Genomic DNA, 22,248 nt, shown 5'->3' on the forward strand with positions numbered 1-22,248 from the left:
CTCTGGATTTCATTGAGGCCCAGCCAGAGCCCGGACTTGAACCCAATCAAACATCAAATAGCTGTGCAGTGACGCTCCCCATCCAACCTGACAGATCTTGAGAGGATCTGCAGAGAAGAATGGGAGAAACTCCCCAAAAACAGGTGTGCCAAGCTTGTAGCATATCCAAGAAGACTCAAGGCTGTAATCGCTACCAAAGGTGCTTCAAAGTACTCAGTATAGTGTCTGAATACTTATGTAAATGTAATATTTCAGTTATTGTTAATACATTTGCAAAAAGTCAAACCTGTTTTTGCTTTGGCAATATTGGGTATTGTGTGTAGATTGCTGAGAACTCCCCCCATTTAATCAATTTTAGAATGTTGCTTTAATGTAAAAAAATGTGGAAAAAGTCAAGGGGTCTGAATACTTTCCTAACGCGCTGTACATGGAAAATATAACCTGGGCGCAAGTTGGTTATCAGCCTAAGTAAACTTGTCATTGTTTGTTTTGAATCTCAACGGTCAACATGTGTTTTTAGCTTGTCTTGTTGTTGCACAGTCTGGCCCTCCGGGTGAAAAGTCTCCTTGTCTGTTTGTTTTCAGGCACTTTGTCTCAGGTGACCTTCTGTCCAGACTGGCTGGCAGGCAGCCCCAACCTCAAATCAGACCACTGGCTCTACTTATGGATCTACCTGGTCTTCTTCAATGGGGTGTGGGTGGTGGTGCCTGGACTGCTGCTGTGGCAATCATGGCTGTCACTCAAACGACTTCACCTCTCCTACCAAGCCCCGAAGAAGCAGAAATATACATTTTGTATGTACATAATAGGCATTAGCACGCCCACTACACAGAAAGGTCTGGCTACACAAAAATTCTAATGCCATTTAGCAGACAGACATTTACATTAGGTTTAGCATGTTTTATTAGTTTATCATTAATATAAATAGTGATGTATCTGCAAACAAAAATATTAGTTTCCCTAGCTATCTTTCCCCACATCGCCAAAGTGTAACAATACTCTCCAGTCTCCCTTAGCAGGCACATTTAACTGCTGTGATAAGTGTTAAATCTCAACCATTTTGATTGCACAATCAAAATGCCCTAATGGATCCTGCGCTTAGTTCATAATTGGATTGAGAATCCTGGCTCTTCCACAATCATTGTTCGGTTATAATCTGCATTTCAAATGGCACCCTATTCCCTTTATAGTGCACTACTTCTGAGGTACTTGTTAACATTGTTCTAGTTTAAGGTCAAGTGTCTCTCACACAGTGATATCTCCACTGACGTGTCTCCTCTCAGCTCTTCTTGATGAGTTTGGCCACAGAGAGGAAGGCTTGCTGGAGCCCCATTCCCTTCAGGCCGCTGCATGCCTGGATCTGCCAGGCTCGGTCTTTGTAGCTGGGCAGCTCCAGCTGGTTGGACACCTCTCTGATGTTCATGGTGTTGGGGAGGTCCTTCTTGTTAGCCAGCACCATCAGAGGTATTCCCTTCATGTTGTTGTCGGACAGAACATTCTTCAGAGCCTTCTGAGCGTCCCCTATACTGGCCCGGTCACTACTGTCCACCACGAACACCATAGCCTTACAGCCCTCCAGGTAGTACCTGCCAATTATAGAACTAGGGTAGTGTCTAGCTAATGATATTGCAATTTTAGCAAGTCATTAGTTGAGGATAAAAGGTTATTCTATTCCAGTACTTTACCAACCTGATCATGGGACCGGAGACAGAATGTGCAATTATTTGTTCTAGACTTTTAACTGTCGCACCTGATTAAACTACACTGAACAAAAATATAAACTCAACATGTAGTGTTGGTCCCATGTTTCATGAGCTGAAATATAAGATCCCATATATTTTCTATACGCACAAAAAGCCTCATCTCAAATTTTGTGCACAAATTTGTTTACATCCCTGTTAGTGAGCATTTCTTCTTTGCCAAGATAATCCATCCAGCTGACAGGTGTGACATATAAAAAAGCTGATTAAACAGCATGATCATTACACTGGTGTACCTTGTGCTGGGGACAATAATGCCACTAAAATGTGCAGTTGTCACAAAATTCCACTGATGTCAAGTTGAGGGAGCATGAAATTGGCATGCTAACTGCATAAATGTCCACCAGAGCTGTTGCCAGAGTATTGAATGTTCATTTCTCTACCATAAGCTGCCTCCAACGTTGTTTTAGAGAAATTGCGTACAACTGACCTCACAACCGCAGACCATGTATAATCCCGCCAGCCCAGGACCTCCACATACGGCTTCACCTGCGGGATTGTCTGAGACCAGCCACCCAGACAGTAGATGAAACTCTCTGTAATGAAGCCCTTTTGTGCAGGGAATTTTTTTCCTTCTGATTGGCTGGGCCTGGCTCCCCAGTGGATGGGCCTATGCCCTCGCAGGCCCACACCCCTGCCTAGTCATGTGAAATCCATAGATTAGGGCCTATTTAATTCAATTGACTGATTAACTCATTTCATAAGACATCAATTCTATCCTTTCATAATGTCTTAAGTGCTTAAACCCAGTCAATAGAGTAGACACCCAAGAGGCACACCAGTAGCATTTTTTTAAGACATCTGTAAAAGTGTTAATTGTTGTTATTTTTTGTTCAGTCTAATAACAGGCATTATGATTAGTGGAATGAGATGTGTTCGTAGTACTGGGCTAAAACAGAAATATAATAGCACAGAACCAACAACTCACCTCCAGTTGACCCTCATCTCCCCCTGTCCGCCCACATCCCACACGGTCAAGGCCGTTTTCTTGTTCAGATCCAGGGTCACCACGTTGAAGCCCACGGTGGGGGAAGTATCCATCACCAACCCTGTCTTGAGCCTGAAGAGCAGGGTGGACTTTCCAGATGAGCCCAGGCCCATCAGAACAACCGTGGGAGTCCTCTTGATGTCCCTCTTGGATAGAAGCAGCCCCATGACAGACGCACTTGGCTAGGCAAAGCAGGGTCTGAGGTAGAAGGTAAAGAGGAAGTACGTTAGTCCCACCTCTGCTTCTGAACAATGTTCGTTTGTTGGGTCTTCCTCGGTAGTCTCTGATTTACATCAACAAAAGGAGATTCGGTGATATGTGCAACCAGTGGCTCTTCTCGATTTTAAATAGTTTTTGTATTTTTGTCTGGGAGTAGGCGTGAAAGCGTCAGGTGTGCCCACTTGCGAATAAAACTTGAGTTTGCGTTTCAGAATAGAAACATGGTCACATGAGAACAAGTCTTTTCACATTCTTCTTTTAGAGGCTGTACCAACAGGCTTTCTCAGTTTCTCTATACTCAAAATGCATCCTCCCTCATTGTGCAGATCTAGGGTTTGATTGGTGAAAGCAGTGGGGTGATTATTACCACAAGGGAGGAAAGTATGTTTTTATTATTTTAATTGGGCCTATGTTTTTTTTTAACACCAGCGGGCTGAAAACGGTTATTCTTAATTCCCATTTCTTGCGTTCGGAGTTGGCAAGGGAACAATAGACTGGCACCCAGGCTAGGTGCATGTGTCCTAAAATTTTCTCAACCGTGGACTCGGTCCGCCGATGACCTAAACCAAGCGCACCTTCTTTTAGCCCATGACGTCAGAGTGTCCATCTGGACCAACAATATGGACTGGGGCTCGAGCGCAAAACTATCGCTAAACTCAAAGCGGCTGCCTGGTACGTTTGGTACCCTTACATCAGCGACGACAACAACGAAGTGACAGCTTTATTCTGGTAATCGTGCTTTCAAATCATATTTACTTGAGGTAGGTTAATTAATAGTCGAGCGGTTAAATGTGTCTTTCTTGTTTCTCTCCTCAGTTTTCTTGATGATATGGAGCGATGCTTTAGGTACAGTAACGTTAAAGCTTGCTAGCTATTAGTCAGCGCTGAATCTATCCAGCTAGGTGCTAGGCTAGCTTGCTTTGTAAATAGCCAGCGAACTGTAAACAGCAAAGGGAGACTGCCATGGGTGCAGCCTTCAAAGTAGTGAATCGCTAGCTTGATCAGTCACTGTTAGGTGACCGTTACCATGTCACAAGCTAGTTTGCTACCTGGCAGAAGGTAAACTAAGCCAGCTAGGAGGCTAACGGATGCCGCATCTGTTGTGGCTGAGATTCGCGACTGTAATCCCAATGGTCAACAGAGTGCCTGGCCAGAGATGCGTTGGCTCTGCAGTACTTACGTAGTTAGCTACCTAGCTAGTCATCCAATTATTTAACCAACTGTATGAGACAGTTGAAAGATCTGGATGGGAACGTTTGCCATATAAAGTTGCCATTCCATCTCCATCTGCATGTTGTCTGTATGGCCCAATACTATTTAAAACCATGTTGATATCATCGTGAGCATCCAGAGATGGCATTATAAAGTCCTGAAGTCATGTCTAATTTACTGCTTTGAGCAATTTATTAACATATTTATGAATACTTTCATTGAAACCAGGGTGCCTCACCATTGATGTTTAGACTAAGACAGTGTTTTGTTTGTGTCTGTCTTTGATGGTTGTCTTGTAACAGTGTTAGCGGGGACAGTGGTGGCCTCACAGCCCCTGCATCTCCTTCCCCTGTGCCCCCCGTCCTCACCCCGAACCCCCCACTGTGGAGAGCCAGAGTGAGGTACCCAGCCATGGTGGATGTGGGGAAGTGGCCCCTCTTCACCCTGCTGGGGGCTCAGGAGGTTTCCCGCATCAGGCAGGCCTGTGTCTTCGGAACCTCAGCCAACGAAGCCATCTACATCACCCAGGACGATGAGGTGAGACTGGGGGCGTCTCGATTATATAGAAAAACTTTATCGTTTTTTATGTAGTAGAGAACTCTCTGGAAAGCAGTGGAAATGGTTACTGAGTGGAGTTTCTTGGTTAAATAAATATAATTACATGTAATGGCATCTTCATCTTTGTCTCTGATCTCCCTGTAGGTGTTGGTGTTTGGGCTAAACTGCAGTAACTGTCTGGGGACAGGAGACAGTCAGAGCACCATGGTCCCTAAGAAACTAGACTTCCTCCAAGGCAAGAAGGTGGTCAGTCTCGGCTATGGCAGTGGACCACACGTCTTACTTGCCACAGAAGGTATGGTGCCCACTTTCCTTACCTTTTTTTTACCACCACCAAATGGCAAAGTTGGCACGTTACTAGAACTTTACCAAAAGCCAGTATAATTGTCATAGTATAATTGTGCAGCTTACTTAAATAGCTCTGTTACTTTGGTGCGTTTGTTTCTCAGGGGGAGAGTTGTTTGCCTGGGGGCACAATGGATACAGCCAGCTGGGCAACGGGACCACCAACCAGGGGGTGTCACCCATCCTGGTTTCAACCAACCTGCAAAACAAGAAAATAACACAAGTGGCCTGTGGGTCCCATCACTCTCTGGCCCTGACACACGATGGAGAGGTGAGGGGATAGAAGAGGGAGAAATACTTTTACAGGGGAAGAGGGGAAGTCCTTTTACATACACTTGTAACCCTGAAATAAGCCTGTTTCAAGATGTCAGTGTCTTAATCCTACTGCTACAGTACTACTGCTAGGTACATGATGTTTAAGAGAATAAAAACACTGTTGATGAACATGAGTAGAGTATTGGTGGAGGTTGTGTGTAGCCTATCAGTGTGTGGAGTGGACTATGGAACCCTGTCAGGTTCAAGTTTTCTAACCAGAGCTGATCAGTGGTCACTTGTCTTGGCTGTCTGTCTCTTTAAGTGGTTTATGTTTGTCCCAGCAGCAGGTTAGGAAGGTATTATCTAAGTTCACTGTGTCCAGGCTGGCTGCATCTAACCCAGGACCACTGGCCTGGTCTCACACACAATCTGTTCACTGTGTCCAGGCTGGTTGTATCTAACCCAGGCCCACTGGCCTGGTCTCACACACGATTGAAGTTAATGTAGAAATGATTCATGATTTCCAAAAGTAGATATTTAAGGCTATCTTGGATGTGTTGAAATATGTTACTCAGCACTGTAAAGGGATAGTTACAACATGACCTAATATCATGGTTACCTAGGATCACTGGTCACAAGGTGTGATTGTGTATAGTGTTGACAGTCGGTGTGTATATGATTGTATCTGCTAGGTGTTTGCGTGGGGTTACAACAACTGTGGCCAGGTGGGCTCAGGTGCCACAGCCAACCAGCCAACCCCCCGCAGGGTGACCAACTGCCTGCAGGGTAAAGTGGTGATGGGCATCGCCTGTGGACAGACCTCCTCCATGGCTGTGCTCGACAATGGGGAGGTGAGAGACCAAGCCCTTGGGAAGGATGGGTTTATATTGCATAGTTCCCTCCGGTCCAGAGAAAGTCAAAGCAAAATGTTATATAGCAACATGTACTTAAAGGAAGATATTGCTGACTACCGTGGCCTGTGTGTGTTGCAGGTGTTTGGCTGGGGATACAATGGGAATGGCCAGCTGGGAGTGGGCAACAACGGTAACCAGCTGACCCCCTGTCGCCTGGCAGCCCTCCAGGGTCTCTGTGTACTACAGGTAAGACTGGACAGTAGTGTACACTACTACCACCTGTATGTCTCTATCTGAATCGTCTACTCATGTCTACTTCAATTCAAACTAATACAAAACAGAACTGAGCCCAGAGCCTTGTTGCTGTCCACTCCCACTGTGTAAAACCCTTAAGGACTTGTCTTCTAGATCGCGTCAGGCTACGCCCACTCCCTGGCTCTAACCGACGAGGGCCTGCTGTATGCCTGGGGGGCTAACACCTACGGACAGCTGGGTACTGGCAACAAGAGCAACCAGCTCAGTCCTGTACACATCATGGCTGAGAAGGAGAGGTAAGGGAGAGAACACACTCACAGGATTGAGATGTAGCTCTGGTGGCTGCTACTGCCCACTAAAAGCCCCAGTTGAAACTGTCATCTTTCAGAGACGCATGGTTAGTTCTCTTTTCTCTTTGTGTTCTCTGTTGTATTCCATCCAGTGTGGGTCCATACGGTAACACTGCATAGTCCAAACATTGGCTCACACACCAGTTCTGGAATAATCTGTCTCTGAGTTTACATTGTCCCTGTCAAAATGACGCAAAACTAGAATGGAGGGGAGAGAGGGGGCCATTATGTTGTGGGCTGGGGTACAGATGGTTTTGACACTTGACAGGCATGAACTTTTCACTGAAAACATGCAAACCAGTTATTGGGATTTAATTTGGGAATAGATCGTGGACATTTGTCATGTTACACAACATTCAGAGATAGAAATGAACATGTCATAACACTCTTGAATGAGTCTCAGGTTGGCCTTGAGATCAAGCTACAAGACAGAGGGCACAATAAAACCAGCAACCTTCTGTGTTCATGGAATACGGTCATGGCTAAACAGAATACAGTTTGTCAAATTGATGTCAAAGTAATAATATTTTAATATTTTAGCTAACCCTAATCTAATACTCCTAAGCTGCTACGTTAATTTTCCTAACCTGCTGGGTAAGTTCTCCTAACCTGCTGCGAAAGATCAATTCTGACATAAGCTACACTAGTGACCAAAAGTATGTGGACACCTTCTCATTGAACATCTCATTCCAAAATCATGGGCATTAATATGGACTTGGTCCCCCCTCTTGTTGCTATAGCAGCCTCCACTCTTATGGGAAGGCTTTCCACTAGATGTTGGAACATTGCTGCGGGGACTTGCTTCCATTCAGCCACAAGCATTAGTGAGGTCGGGCACTGATGTTGGCCGAATAGGCCTGGCTCGCAGTCTGCGTTCCAATTCATCCCAAAGGTGTTCGATGGGGTTCTGTGCAGGCCAGTCAAGTTCTTCCACACCAATCTTGACAAGCCATTTCTGTATAGAACTAGCTTTGTGCCTGGGGGTATTGTCATGCTGAAACAGGAAAGGGCCTTCCTCAAAGTTGGAAGCACAGAATGGTCTAGAATGTCATTGTATGCTGTAGTGTTCCAGTGATGGGAAATGTTAACTAAGCGGCCTAGCACCAACCATGAAAAACAGCTCCAGACCATTATTCCTCATCCACCAAACTTTACAGTTGACACTATCCATTGGGGCAGGTAGCTTTCACCTGTCATCCGCCAAACCCAGATTCGTACACCTGACTGCCAGATGGTGAAGCGTGATTCATCACTCCAGAGAACGCGTTTCCGCTGCTCCAGAGTCTAATGACGCTCCAGCTGACGCTCATGGCATTGCGCATGGTGATCTTATGCTTGTGTGTGGCTGTTCGGCCATGGAAACCCATTGAAGCTCCTGATGAACAGTTATTGTGCTGATGTTGCTTCCAGTGGCAGCTTGGAACTCGGTAGTGAGAGTTGCGAACGAGGACAGATTATTTTTACGCACTACACGCTTCAGCACTCGGCAGTCACGTTCTGTGAGCTTGTGTGGCCTACCGCTTCGCGGCTGAGCCGTTGTTGCTCCTAGATGTTTCCACTTCACAATAATAACAGCACTTACAGTTGACTTGGGCAGCTCTAGCAGTGCAGAAATTTGACGAACAGACTTGTTGGAAAGGTGGCGTCCTATGACAGTGCCAAGGTTGAAAGTCACAGAACTCTTCAGTAAGGCCATTCTACTGCCAATGTTTGTCTATGGAGATTGCGTGGCTGTGTGCTCGATTTTTATACACCTGTCAGCAATAGGTGTGGCTGAAATGGCCAAATCCACTAAGTCAAAGGGGTGTCCAGATACTTTAGCACATATAGTGTATATCCCCATCTAGTTAAATTCATGGAACACCAGCGACTTCAGCAGTGTCCTGTCATTTTTCCTTCTCTTTTTGTGCTTCCTGTCTTCATCTTAAAGGAGAGGCCCGCCATAGGCAGCAAAAGGACAAGGGAAAACACTGAAGAGGTGTGGCACAGAGTAGGGAGACGTGTAAAGAAACAATGCACTCAAGAATCACAGAATTTCTTTTTGCGGTCAAAAGACACAGGAGAGTGCCGTTACTTGGTAGAGTGTGTGTAACACACTCCCCCCCCCCCCCCCCCCCCCCCCAGCAGGATAGTGGAGATCGCGGCGTGCCACTCCACACACACATCTGCTTGTAAGACCCAGAGCGGCCAGGTGTACATGTGGGGCCAGTGTAGGGGTCAGTCCATCGTGCTGCCACACCTCACACACTTCTCCTGCACTGACGACGTCTTCGCCTGCTTCGCTACTCCGTCTGTCATGTGGAGGCTACTCTCCATGGGTGAGTTAATTTCATCATTTATTAAATGTTATTTAAAGGTGCAGTATGTAACTTGGTTATAATGTGTTTTTTTTCTTCTTTTTCTGATATATTAAGTAGGAGGTTCCCCTAACCAAGGGTCTAGGATAACCCTCTCTCTCTCACACACACACACACCATGATTCCCAGCTAAGGCGTTGTGTTCTGTCGTAGAGCATGATGACTTCCTGACTGTGGCCCAGTCTCTGAGGAAAGAGTTCGACAGCCCTGAGACGGCCGACCTCAAGTTCAGCGTGGACGGGAAATACATCCACGTACACAAGGCCGTGCTCAAGATCCGGTATGTGAATTTTTTATATATATATATATATATATATACAGTGCCTTGTGAAAGTATTCGGCCCCCTTGAACTTTGCGACCTTTTGCCACATTTCAGGCTTCAAACATAAAGATATAAAACTGTATTTTTTTGTGAAGAATCAACAACAAGTGGGACACAATCATGAAGTGTAACAACATTTATTGGATATTTCAAACGTTTTTAACAAACCAAAAACTGAAAAATTGGGCGTGCAAAATTATTCAGCCCCTTTACTTTCAGTGCAGCAAACTCTCTCCAGAAGTTCAGTGAGGATCTCTGAATGATCCAATGTTGACCTAAATGACTAATGATGATAAATACAATCCACCTGTGTGTAATCAAGTCTCCGTATAAATGCACCTACACTGTGATAGTCTCAGAGGTCCGTTAAAAGCGCAGAGAGCATCATGAAGAACAAGGAACACACCAGGCAGGTCCGAGATACTGTTGTGAAGAAGTTTAAAACCGGATTTGGATACAAAAAGATTTCCCAAGCTTTAAACATCCCAAGGAGCACTGTGCAAGCGATAATATTGAAATGGAAGGAGTATCAGACCACTGCAAATCTACCAAGACCTGGCCGTCCCTCTAAACTTTCAGCTCATACAAGGAGAAGACTGATCAGAGATGCAGCCAAGAGGCCCATGATCACTCTGGATGAACTGCAGAGATCTACAGCTGAGGTGGGAGACTCTGTCCATAGGACAACAATCAGTCGTATATTGCACAAATCTGGCCTTTATGGAAGAGTGGCAAGAAGAAAGCCATTTCTTAAAGATATCCATAAAAAGTGTTGTTTAAAGTTTGCCACAAGCCACCTGGGAGACACACCAAACATGTGGAAGAAGGTGCTCTGGTCAGATGAAACCAAAATTGAACTTTTTGGCAACAATGCAAAACGTTATGTTTGGCGTAAAAGCAACACCCTGAACACACCATCCCCACTGTCAAACATGGTGGTGGCAGCATCATGGTTTGGGCCTGCTTTTCTTCAGCAGGGACAGGGAAGATGGTTAAAATTGATGGGAAGATGGATGGAGCCAAATACAGGACCATTCTGGAAGAAAACCTGATGGAGTCTGCAAAAGACCTGAGACTGGGACGGAGATTTGTCTTCCAACAAGACAATGATCCAAAACATAAAGCAAAATCTACAATGGAATGGTTCAAAAATAAACATATCCAGGTGTTAGAATGGCCAAGTCAAAGTCCAGACCTGAATCCAATCGAGAATCTGTGGAAAGAACTGAAAACTGCTGTTCACAAATGCTCTCCATCCAACCTCACTGAGCTCGAGCTGTTTTGCAAGGAGGAATGGGAAAAAATTTCAGTCTCTCGATGTGCAAAACTGATAGAGACATACCCTAAGCGACTTACAGCTGTAATCGCAGCAAAAGGTGGCGCTACAAAGTATTAACTTAAGGGGGCTGAATAATTTTGCACGCCCAATTTTTCAGTTTTTGATTTGTTAAAAAAGTTTGAAATATCCAATAAATGTCGTTCCACTTCATAATTGTGTCCCACTTGTTGTTGATTCTTCACAAAAAATAAAGTTTTATATCTTTATGTTTGAAGCCTGAAATGTGGCAAAAGGTCGCAAAGTTCAAGGGGGCCGAATACTTTCGCAAGGCACTGTATATTTTTAAACTGCTGAAGCAAGCGCACGCACACATTTTATTTTAAGTAATGTAGCTTTTCTAGTTTTAGCCTTTCCAATAGGACCAACCAGGTACAATAAAACCTGTCTATGGACAACATTTGTCCATCATTGTTTCTGTCAGGTGTGAACACTTCCGCTCCATGTTCCAGTCCCACTGGACAGAGGACATGAAGGAGGTAATTGAGATCGACCAGTTCTCCTACCCCGTCTACCGCTCCTTCTTGGAGTTCCTCTACACTGACAATGTAGACCTGCCCCCAGAGGATGCCATCGGTGAGTTGGACTGAAGCAGGAATCCTGTTTAGGATCCATACGGGGCCCCAGACTCAAAACAAATGACTTTATTGAGTTAAAGTCCATCCATAGGAAAGCCGCTGTGTGTACGAACTATGTCTCTGTTTCAGGCCTGTTGGACCTGGCCACATCCTACTGTGAGAACCGTCTGAAACGTCTGTGTCAACACATCATCAAGAGAGGCATCACCGTGGAGAACGCCTTCTCTCTGCTCTCTGCCGCCGTGCGATACGACGCTGAGGTGAGACACACTGTGACAGTGTCACTACTAAGGGTTAACCACTCCGATGCTTACTGGTTACCACAAGACTCTTGAGGCTGCCTTCTACGAGAGACGTTAGCCGTGTCATTATGGACATATTAGTCAGATGACCTCGTATTCCATCTTATACATATTTAGGTACTGTATGCCAGGGCTAGGGAACTATATTCAGCCGCGGGCCGTTTTTTGATGCGTAGCGGATGGTTGGGGTGCTGGAACATAATTATAATAAGTTGTACTCTACAAATTGGAGACAACTAAGCCCCAAAATAGATTTTATTTGAAAAGAATCAAGATACCTTGATTACCTTACGTTAAACAGTTTTTTTTCTGAATTCCTGGTGGCTTTAGTCTTTTCTGACCCAAAACTAAGGGGGGCCCAAAAAAATGGGGGCCGGTTTTGGGCCGCTTGTTTTTGACCTGCTGTATACTGTACCCGTGTTCATACTGTGACTGGATGTGATCGCTTCCCTGTAGGACCTGGAGGAGTTCTGCTTCAAGTTCTGTGTGAACCACCTGACAGCGGTGACCCAGACTGCAGCCTTCTGGCAGATCGATGGCAACATGCTCAAAGAGTTCATCTGCAGAGCCAGCCGCTGTGGGTCCTTCAAAAACTGACTGACCACTAACCAGCCACGAAGGAAGGACGAGGAAAGGGCTAGCATGAACTGGTTTTGCTTGCCGCTACTTGGCCATGGTAGAAAGGACAAAGAAAGAATTGGTATGAACATGGAAACGGCTAGCTTGAACCGGATCTCTAAATTGCCATATTATTAATCCATTGAGACGATGTCTGGCATGTTCATCTGGTGAAGTCATCTGGTGACTATGGCTCACCTCCAGTTACACAGCCAAAGAAGCCAAAGCCAGTCCCTGCCTGTGCACCTAATATTCCACGCGGACAGATGGCACTGTGGTGAGGAAGTTCGTTTACCAGTCAAAACAGTGACATCAAAGTTCATTGTCTGTCACTGCATGTTTACAAACCTGCTAAATGGCATCAGACTGCTCATTTAGCGTCAGTTTAATTGGAGGACCATAGATCTAGCTTACGATGGACACGGTTACATGCCTGACAATGTCTGGTGGCAGGTGATGGCAGTCAACCCCCCCCCCCCCCCCGATTTGCAGATTTTTATTATATATTTTTGTTGCATCAAAGTTGTGTACTTTGCTCTACTGTTGAAGGGTTTGATGTAGCTGGCCAGAAATATATTTGACAGGGTTTATGGTTCAGAGCCTGTGGATGTTTTGAGGAAAGGACCGTTTCAATATGATTTGTAATATGCTGTGTACTGACAAGTAGAGCAGAGCTTGTCATTTATTCATTCAGGCACGTGCACATGGTGATGCAATGCAACAATGAGCAGGAACTTGGTTTTCAACTCTTCAGTTCTTTTACCAGACAGAAAACAAAACATTTGGACCATATACAACTTGTTACTCTGTGTGAACTTTTTTATTCTTACAAAAATAGATATTATCTACATTTTTTTACTATTACTTATTGCATTCCTTTGGTTGAGATTACCCCCCCCCCACCCAAGCATTTCCAATCATTCTGCTGCTTTGAATATTGTTTTAATGGTTTAACGTTCATTACTACATTCTAATTTACTTTGAAGCGAGTGTTTGTACTGAAATTGAAATTGAAATTCTTAGATTTTTTTTTCAGAAATAATTTGTTGCTTGTGTTTATTTTTGCAATTACATTTATTTTGAAATATTTACAATCATTTAGGATGGAAACAGTTGCTATTGGTGCCACAATTCAACATGTTTATTGACTTGCAAGTTATGAGATGCAAACACTTTGAAATAAACAAAACTACATTATTGTATACAATGCTGGATGATGCATTAGAAATGACTTCATATATTCTTGATTTGAACATTCATATGAGCAATGACAGATAATTACAAACATGTCCTTATGCTGCCATCTAGAGGCCATCACATACATTCTCTAATCCTAGAGACAGTAGCCTAATGAATACCATTCTTTATTATAAACTGGGAGGGTCAAGCCCTGAATGCTGATTGGCTGACAGCCATGGTATATCATACCCTATACCACGGGTATGACGAAACATTTATTTTTACTGCTTTAATTACGTTGGTAACCAGTTTATAATAGCAATAAGGTATCTCAGGGGTTTGTGATGTATGGCCAATGTACCACGGTTAAGGGCTGTGTCCAGGCATTTCGTTGTACTTAAGAACAGCCCTTAGCCGTGGTATATGGCCAATACACCACGCCTCCACGGGCCTTATTGCTTAAGATTATCACGTCATGAATGAAATGACATAATAATGGAATGCAGATGTAATTGGACAATTGTTTTTTAATTGCAACCAAGAATGCAGAACATTTACAACAAACACATTGCGTTTGACAGTTCTGGGTGTTGGGTGAAAGACAAGTTCCGCCTATTTGTTCCATGTCAGAAGATATAGGAAGAAGCCTAGCTTCGCTGTTCAGAAACATACAGCATCAAATCATCATACGTATTTGCCTTGACTGGTGACGTTTGCTACATTTTACATTCAATTGATTGAATGGCAACGACGGATACTGTACAGTCGAACCAATATTTGAAACCAACCTGTGCCGCTTCATGCAACTGTAAAGGATATCGCGATGTAAGGGAAGCCAACACACAAACCGACACCAAAGTACAAGGTGAGACTACTGCGTTGACAGCTTGACAGAGAATGCTGCGAATGTTTTTACTGTTCGATATAATATTGCTACTCACACGGAATAATGAACTTTGAGGCATACTAAAAATAAAGACGTAATTGTGTCACCGTCTAGGCTTTTATTAGTTTGAACCCACACGTCTGTAGCCTACCTAGTAACTGTCGAGAAACGTTCAAACGTGATCATCAACTGTCTGACGTCACCCCATTTAAGATTTTTATTTTATTTTTTATTAACAAATATCAACAAACAAGAGGAATAGTCACATGCAAACAAGCATACAAACAAACTATTTACATCGCCAGAAATCCTAAACAAACAAATCATATTGTTTTTCATTTTAGTTAAAGTAGTGCCATGTTGTTTAAACTAATTTATAAAGTGAAAAAAGTTGGGTTTTGAACTAGACCATTTGTGAATATGACATTTACCTAGTATTATTAGCAGTTGAATTAAATATACTACATCTTTATCTATGTCAGAATTTCTGAAATTAGTCATCAAAACCATTAAATAGTACAACAATTTTGTCACCCCATTGAAGTTGAAACTTAAATGGTACCGGTTTCGGGTAGTGACGTTCCAAGGATCATGTGACTGGTTCTGCAAAAAGGTCTTGAGCTTTATGGCACCGGACAGGTAAGCTGGGCTTGCTCTGTAATAGTAGGGTTGCTGGATCAAGCATCCGTTTGGTTGTTCTCCCCTATGAATGCCAGAGTCACATACATGTTTTGAAGAGAAATGTACTGGCCAACAGTTTCACATTCTATGTCAGTGCTCCAAAGTTGCTGTGGGAAGAGGAAGCAAATGTCTGCCCAATGTTTGCTTTAACCTAAATAATTTCTTTGTGCTCAATGTGTTATCACTTGGGAGCAGCAAAGATCTAGTGGACAAAAAAACTCACTTGCCTTTCCTGTTTGTAATCCTGTTTTTCTATGGTGTGTTTTTAGGTCATGGACCCAGGCTGTCCAAGTTTAACCTCTTCACCCTGCTGAGTTTATGGATGGAACTTTTCCCCAAGGAGGAACCAGAAGACATAAACCAGAATGACTTTGTAAGTTTGACCTACAGTGCATTCAGAATGTATTTAGACCCCTTCCCCTTTTCCACATTTTGTTGTTACAGCCTTTCCTCCTCATCAATCTACACACAATACCCCATAATAACAAAGTGAAAACAGGCTAAGAATTTTTGCGAATGTATAAAAATAAACATGCCTGATTTACATAAGTATTCAGACCCTTTGCTATGAGACTTGAAATTGAGCTCAGGTGCATTTTGTTTCCATTGATCATCCTTGAGATGTTTCTACAACTTGATTGGAATCTGTGGTAAAATCAATTGATTGGACATGATTTGGAAAAGTACACACCTGTCTATATAAGGTCTCACAGTTGACCGTGCATGTCAAAGCAAAAACCAAGACATGAGGTCAAAGGAATTGTCCATAGAGCTCAGAGACAGGATTGTGTCGAGGCACAGATCTGTGGAAGGGTACCAAAAGGCAAGTCAGTTAAGAACAAATTCTTATTCTCAATGACGGCCTAGGAACAGTGGGTTAACTGCCTTGTTCAGGGGCAGAATTAAAATTTTTTACCTTGTCAGCTGGATTCGATCTTGTGACCTTTCGGTTACTAGTCCAACGCTCTAACCTGCCGCCCCATTCTTAAATGGAAGAAGTTTGGAATCACCAAGACTCTTCCTAGAGCTGGCCGCTCGGCCAAACTGAGCAATTGGGACCCAATGGTCACTCTGGCAGAGCTCCAGAGTTCCTCTGTGGAGATGGTTGTCCTTCTGGAAGGTTCTCCCATCTCATCACCATCTCATCAGCACTCCATCAATCAGGCCTTTATGGTAGAGTGGCCAGGCGGAAGCCACTCCTCAGTAAAAGGCACATGACAGTCCACTTGGAGTTTGCCGAAAGGCACCTAAAGGACTCTCAGACCATGAGAAACAAGATTTTCTGGTCTGATAAAACCAAGACTGAATTCTTTGGCCTGAATGCAAAGCATCACGTCTGGTTGAAACCTGGCACCATCCCTACGGTGAACAGTTGATCTGCAGAGAAGAATGTGAGAAACTCCCCAAATACAGGTGTGCCAAGCTTGTAGCGTCATACCCAAGAAGACCTGAGGCTGTAATTGCTGTCAAAGGTGCTTCTACAAAGGTCTGAAAACTTATGTAAATGTGATATTTCAGTTTTTTATTTTTAATAAATTTGCAAACATTTCTAAAAACCAGCTTTTGCTTTGTCTTCATGGGGTATTGTGTGTAGATTGATGAAGAACATTTATTTAAAAATACATTTTAGAATAAGGCTGTGATGTGGAAAAAGTCAAGGGGTCTTAATACTTTCCGAATGCACTGTGTAGCGGCCATTACATATTGTTGTTAGAACGTTGGGCCAGTAACCGCAAGGTCGCTAGTTTGAATACCTGAGCCAACAAGGTGAATAATCAGTTGATGTGCCCTTGAGCAAGGCACTTAACCCTAATTTTCTCCAGGGGCGCTGTACTACTATGGCTGACCCTGTAAAACAACACATTTCACTGCACTTATCAGGTGTATGTGTCCATTTTTTATTTTATTTTTATAGATAACATGCAATAAATTACCATATTGAGCATCATTAATTATATGATATGCATCATCACCTATCTCCTGTCTGTTTCTGTGTGTCAGACGCGGGGTACAGGCCTGGTGGTGGTTCGGGACCAGAGGGTGGTGGGTCTCCACTGCTCCGGTCCAGAGCTCCACGTGGGGCAGGTAGCTGTGATCAGACACGGGCCCAGGCTGGCTGCCTCAGACCTCTACTTCTCTAGGAGACCCTGCGCTACCTGCCTCAAGATGCTTATCAATGGTGAGGAGATATATCTCACACACACACACACACACACACACGCACACATAGAGAGAGATCACTTGTAAAGTCTTGTCTCTTGTCTGTCATCTCCAGCTGGGGTGAGCCGCATCTCCTTCTGGCCTGGTGACCCTGAGATGAGTCTGCTAGCGGTCAGGCCTAATGGGACGGACTCCATTTCCCAGGAGGCCATGCGGGACGCCATTGCGTCCGAGAAGCTGAAGTCCAACAGCCGGCCCCACATTAGTGTGGTGTTGCAGCCTGTGGCCCCTGGCCTGCAGCAGTTTGTGGAGGAGACCTCCAGGGGGTGTGACTTCATGGAGAGGGTGTCGGGGGACGACCCCGAATTGGACGCTGGGGACTTCTACAGGAAGCAGAGGAGACGGAACCTGGACACTTTCTCCGAAGAGTTCCTAATCCCACACGAACAGTGCCACCGTGACATTCTCACCAAAATAGGTCCGTAGTACAATCATTCAACCATACTTGTTAGCTAGCTTTTGTTCACCGGCTAGCTGTATTTGGGCTATATTGGCTAACTCAAGATTGGTAGGTTTGAGGAGCTCCTTTGCTCAAGAGGCCACGTGCCACGCCATCTGTTGTGTAGATCCTGTTAAATGAATGGTAAACATACTGTTTATAGATGAGGATTTGACACTGTCTTGCTACAGGTCTGGAGAACTTCTGCACGGAGCCGTACTTCTCCAACCTGCGTCAGAACATGAGGGAGCTGGTCGGGGTTCTGGCCTCAGTAGTTGCTAGTGTGCCTCTTCTCCAGCATGGATTCTACAAGAAGGACTCCCAGCCTGCAACCTCAGAGCAGCCCCAGCCTCAGGGGGTGTCCCAGGAGATTGCCAGACACTGCATCGTACAGGCCAGACTGTTGGCCTACAGAACAGGTATCTGAAATATCTGTTTAGTAGTCTATATACTAGCCAGATTACTCATTCAAACTAGGAACTCATTTTGTAAAGGTGACATGTCACCACATTTTGTGGGGAATCACATAAAGGAGTTCCAAGTAATAAAAATGCAGGAGAGAAGACTATTGTTATGACGAGACTATTGTTATGACATAACGTCCCATGGTTGACTGCACATTTGTTGGAGAGATGTGTTGCCCTGGGGGGGGTATCGGGTGTCCGATGAACAGAAAGTATCCCAAAAGACATTCTAGTTTCATTAGTGGTTAGCGACAGCAGCTATGAAAAGGAGTTCTCTGATTGGTTGGTCAGCCGATCACTCAAGAAATGAACATTTTATTTTTTGAAAGGGTTTATTATATGTTCATGTTTTAAGGCTAACAGGACAAGCTATGATGGGTGGTTCAACCTGTCTGAAGGTTTGAACAGATGGAACGTGTCTGACTGTTACTTGTTTGTTGCTATTCCAGAGGACCCTAAGGTTGGGGTTGGTGCTGTCATTTGGGCAGAAGGGAAATCAGTGAGTAAACCATTATTGTATTTTCTAAGCTCATAACTATACATTAATATTATGTATTTTTTTCTCTGTAATATAATGGCAAAAATAAAGTGGAAAGGCTGATAAAAGATTTCAATGTGAATAATGAATAACACATTCCCTGTGTTCTGTGCTCATCTGTTTTAGGGTGGTTGTGATGGCACGGGGCGGCTGTACCTGGTGGGTTGTGGGTACAATGCCTACCCAGTGGGCTCAGAGTACGGACAGTACCCCCAGATGGACACCAAACAGCAGGACCACCAGAGGAGGAAGTACCGCTACATCATCCACGCTGAGCAGAACGCACTCACCTTCAGGTCAGGAGGAGAGGGAAGACATGGGCTCCATCTCAATACTCCTAAGTGACTTCCTCTCCTTATATCCACCATTCATCTCCACTGATATGAGAGGACAGGGTACAGATGTAGGAGCTTAATTGCAGCAACAGGAAATGTGTATTATAATTAATGGACATTTTTGTAGGTTTTGATACATTTTTCGTAAGGTATTGACATTTTTAAAATGGAATTGGCAAACTTCAGAAGCCTTTTTAAACCTTAAATACACGACACATTTTACATTTCTTGCATTGCAGAAATTAAGATTCTACATCTGTAGATGAAGGAAATACAGGGAATGTGTACATGGGTATATTTGCTCTCGACCTGTCCAGTCCTTACAGGTCAGCGGAGATGGCAGAGAGGATACAAGGAGAGGAAGCAAGGAGGTACATCCGAGAAGTCGGACCAGGGGGCAGGAATTAGTTGCTGGGCATGAGGATTTATGACGTAAATAAATGTGATTGACTGTCGTTTCTAGGAGTGAAGAGATCCGTGAGGAGGAGAACACCATGCTGTTTGTGACTAAGTGTCCGTGTGATGAGTGTGTCCCTCTGATCCGAGGAGCTGGGATCAAGCAGATCTACACCACTGACCTAGACAGCGGCAAAGACAAGGGAGACATCTCCTACCTCAGATTCCACGGCCTCCAAGGAGTCCTGAAGTTCATTGTGAGTACCTACATTGATTGACGGATGAATAGTTTTTCTATGGGTGTAGAAGCATCTCAATAGTCTATTCCTCTCATATTTTCTTCATCTGTACCAATGAGGGGAAAACCTGGATGGATTCCTCGTAGATGCTTTCCATTCAGCTTTGACCTATCCTTGTGTTTTCCTCGTTAGGCTACTGAGGTATACTTATAATAGTGCTTTCTACATATGCAATTTTTTTAGTGTTTACATGTTTTCGTCACAGTGGCAGAAGTCCTCTCTAGCCAGGAGAGCCGCTGAACATGCTGGTCTTCATCTAGCCAGTGAGTTGTCCTTCTCTGTACCATTTAGTTAGCACGACATTTGTCACTTTGTAGAGAGTCATGTCTTCTCCTTCTCTAATAAACTCAGCAAAAAAAGTAAAGTCCCTTTTTCAGGACCCTGTCTTTCAAAGATAATTCGTAAAAATCCAAATAACTTCACAGATCTTCATTGTAAAGGGTTTAAAGACGGTTTCCCATGCTTGTTCAATTAATGAACATGCACCCGTGGAATGGTCATTAAGACACTAACAGGGACACATTATTCCATTTGTTAGTCACGTCTGTGGAACTTGTTCAGTCTATGTCCGTTGTTGAATCTTATGTTCATACAAATATTTACACATGTTAAGTTTGCTGAAAATAAACGCAGTTGACAGTGGGAGGACGTTTTCTTTTTTTGTTGAGTTTTATATTGCCATTCGCGCAAATGTAATGTGAATGCCGCCACCTAATCACCACAATACAGATGATGGATCAGCCCTTCTAACCGTCTCTGATTTGACTCTGCGATGTGTCCCACCTCTGACTATGTCTTGTTATGATTACAGATGGATGTGTGGGGAAGCATGGGAGACAGCCTGAACAGACCCTTCAATTCAACAAGAGGTTACGGTCGGCAACAAATCCAGACCTTTCTCCTGTTTGTTGAACAATGGTACCTGTAGCTTTCAGTCTGGTTTCACCAGGCTATGGTCCCCAGGCTCTTGTTGGCATTGGAAACGTTTAATTTATCCAATCGCATATTGATCAGTGATTCAAGTAAGGAAGGATGCATTTTAACTTCTTGGCGCACCCATCCCGTTAGCAGGATTATTTTCGTCAACATCCGCTCAATTGCAGAGCGCCAAATTCAAATTAAATTACAAAAAATATTAAATGTTCATGAAATCACAAGTTCAATATAGCAAAACACAGCTTAGCTTGTTGTTAATCCACCTGGCGTGTCAGATTTCAAAAAGCTTTACGGCAAAAGCTATCCAAGCATTTATGTTAGGACATCTTTCTCTCAGCAGAAAAAACATTACAAACAGCTAGCAGCAAAGTAGATTGGTCACAAAAGTCAAAAAAGCAATAAAATGAATCACTTACCTTTGATCTTCGGATGTTTGCACTCAGGAAACTCCAAGTTACACAATAAATGTTCCATAAAGATTATTTTTATATCCAAAATACCTCCATTTGGTTGGCACGTTTTGTTCAGAAATCCACAGGCTCGAGCGGTCACGACGGGGCAGACGAAAATTCCAAATAGTATCTGTAAAGTTTGTAGAAACATGTCAAACGTTTTTTATAATCAAGCCTTGTTTTTACAATAAATAATCAATATTTCAACCGGATCATAGCTTTTTCAATAGGAGAGAGAGAAAGTCTGCTCCAAGCCATCCACTGATGCGATGTGATCCTTCTTGATACTTTTTCAGAATAAAAGCCTGAAACTATGTATAAAGACTGTTCACACCATGTGGAAGCCATAGGGAAAGGAATCTGGTTGATATCCCTTTGAATGGAGGGAAGGCATGCAATGGAACTGGGAGATTTGTTTCTCTTCGGCACTTCCTTGTTGGATTTTCCTCAGGTTTTCGCCTGCAATATCAGTTCTGTTATACTCAGACAATATTTAGACAGTTTTGGAAACTTGAGTGTTTATCCTAATCTGACAAGTATATGCATATTCTGGGCCTGAGAAATAGGCAGTTTCATTTGGGTACGTTTTTCATCCAAACATCAAAATACTGCCCCCTACACTCAACAGGTTAACAATGTTGGAAATTCAAAGGTCTCTTCATACTCCCCTGTAATTGACAGTTTCAAGGAGTAAACTCAAGGGGATTTTAAAGGACTGACTGTATATTCAAAGGAAATGGTACTAGGTAGATTTTTTTTAAATTGCAAAGCTTGTATGTATAAGTGAACTGTAAATGCGTGTTTCCTAATTGTTTGTCTGAAGAGTTTACAAGGAAAGTTGTATGAAGGCTATTGTTGATTGTAGCTTTAAGTTTACTATAGTTCTTCCAGACTTGAAGAATCCAAGTCACATTCCAGCCAGTGCAGGCTACCACCACTTTATTGCACTTTGCCTCAAAGGATACTAACTCCTAGACCCCTGCAACTGTGCTTTGTCTGTTTTTTTGTTACATGGTTGGCTCCTACATCCTTGAATTGTTTCATCCTGTTTTGCCAAACTGCTTTTAACTGATAACAATAAACATCTAACAACAACAAAAAATATATAAATGA

The 22,248-nt window shown here is 43.6% G+C and overlaps 2 protein-coding genes across 10 annotated transcripts; one reads left to right on the plus strand and one right to left on the minus strand.

Moving 5' to 3' along the window:
• The first annotated feature begins 588 nt into the window (after nucleotides 1-588).
• LOC139373064 (RCC1 and BTB domain-containing protein 1-like) lies at nucleotides 589-22,237 on the plus strand. Of its 9 annotated transcripts, none has more exons than XM_071113117.1 (13): nucleotides 3,581-3,696; nucleotides 3,784-3,813; nucleotides 4,482-4,716; nucleotides 4,882-5,032; nucleotides 5,187-5,353; nucleotides 6,030-6,188; nucleotides 6,330-6,437; nucleotides 6,600-6,742; nucleotides 8,921-9,114; nucleotides 9,307-9,433; nucleotides 11,237-11,388; nucleotides 11,520-11,650; nucleotides 12,149-13,522. In XM_071113117.1, exons 2-13 carry the CDS (start codon nucleotides 3,797-3,799, stop codon nucleotides 12,287-12,289), a joined length of 1,725 nt encoding a protein of 574 aa, XP_070969218.1. In that variant the 5' UTR covers nucleotides 3,581-3,696; nucleotides 3,784-3,796; the 3' UTR covers nucleotides 12,290-13,522. The 9 variants fall into 9 exon arrangements, with proteins under 9 accessions (XP_070969209.1, XP_070969211.1, XP_070969214.1 ...); XM_071113111.1 differs by having other exon boundaries at nucleotides 3,655-3,696; nucleotides 8,924-9,114; XM_071113108.1 differs by lacking the exons at nucleotides 3,581-3,696; nucleotides 3,784-3,813 and adding an exon at nucleotides 589-794.
• Nucleotides 1,240-3,055, minus strand: LOC139373067 (ADP-ribosylation factor-like protein 11). The gene is made up of 2 exons (XM_071113120.1): nucleotides 2,689-3,055; nucleotides 1,240-1,586 (listed from the first exon to the last, which is right to left on the minus strand). Exons 1-2 carry the CDS (start codon nucleotides 2,913-2,915, stop codon nucleotides 1,280-1,282), a joined length of 534 nt encoding a protein of 177 aa, XP_070969221.1. The 5' UTR covers nucleotides 2,916-3,055; the 3' UTR covers nucleotides 1,240-1,279.
• Nucleotides 22,238-22,248: the final 11 nt, after the last annotated feature.

This window comes from Oncorhynchus clarkii, chromosome 18 (genome assembly GCF_045791955.1).
Source record: "Oncorhynchus clarkii lewisi isolate Uvic-CL-2024 chromosome 18, UVic_Ocla_1.0, whole genome shotgun sequence".
In the NCBI taxonomy this organism is placed as follows: Eukaryota; Metazoa; Chordata; class Actinopteri; order Salmoniformes; family Salmonidae; genus Oncorhynchus; species Oncorhynchus clarkii.

Bases quoted from the DNA above. Each gene is read 5' to 3' on its own strand.
- LOC139373064 (XM_071113108.1), top strand. From the start codon at position 664: ATGGATCTACCTGGTCTTCTTCAATGGGGTGTGGGTGGTGGTGCCTGG. The intron at 5,033-5,186 runs GTATGGTGCCCA...TTTGTTTCTCAG, and splicing joins CGTCTTACTTGCCACAGAAG to GGGGAGAGTTGTTTGCCTGG. The intron at 11,651-12,148 runs GTGAGACACACT...GCTTCCCTGTAG, and splicing joins CCGTGCGATACGACGCTGAG to GACCTGGAGGAGTTCTGCTT.
- LOC139373067 (XM_071113120.1), bottom strand. From the start codon at position 2,915: ATGGGGCTGCTTCTATCCAAGAGGGACATCAAGAGGACTCCCACGGTT. The intron at 1,587-2,688 runs GTGAGTTGTTGG...TATAATTGGCAG, and splicing joins GAGATGAGGGTCAACTGGAG to GTACTACCTGGAGGGCTGTA.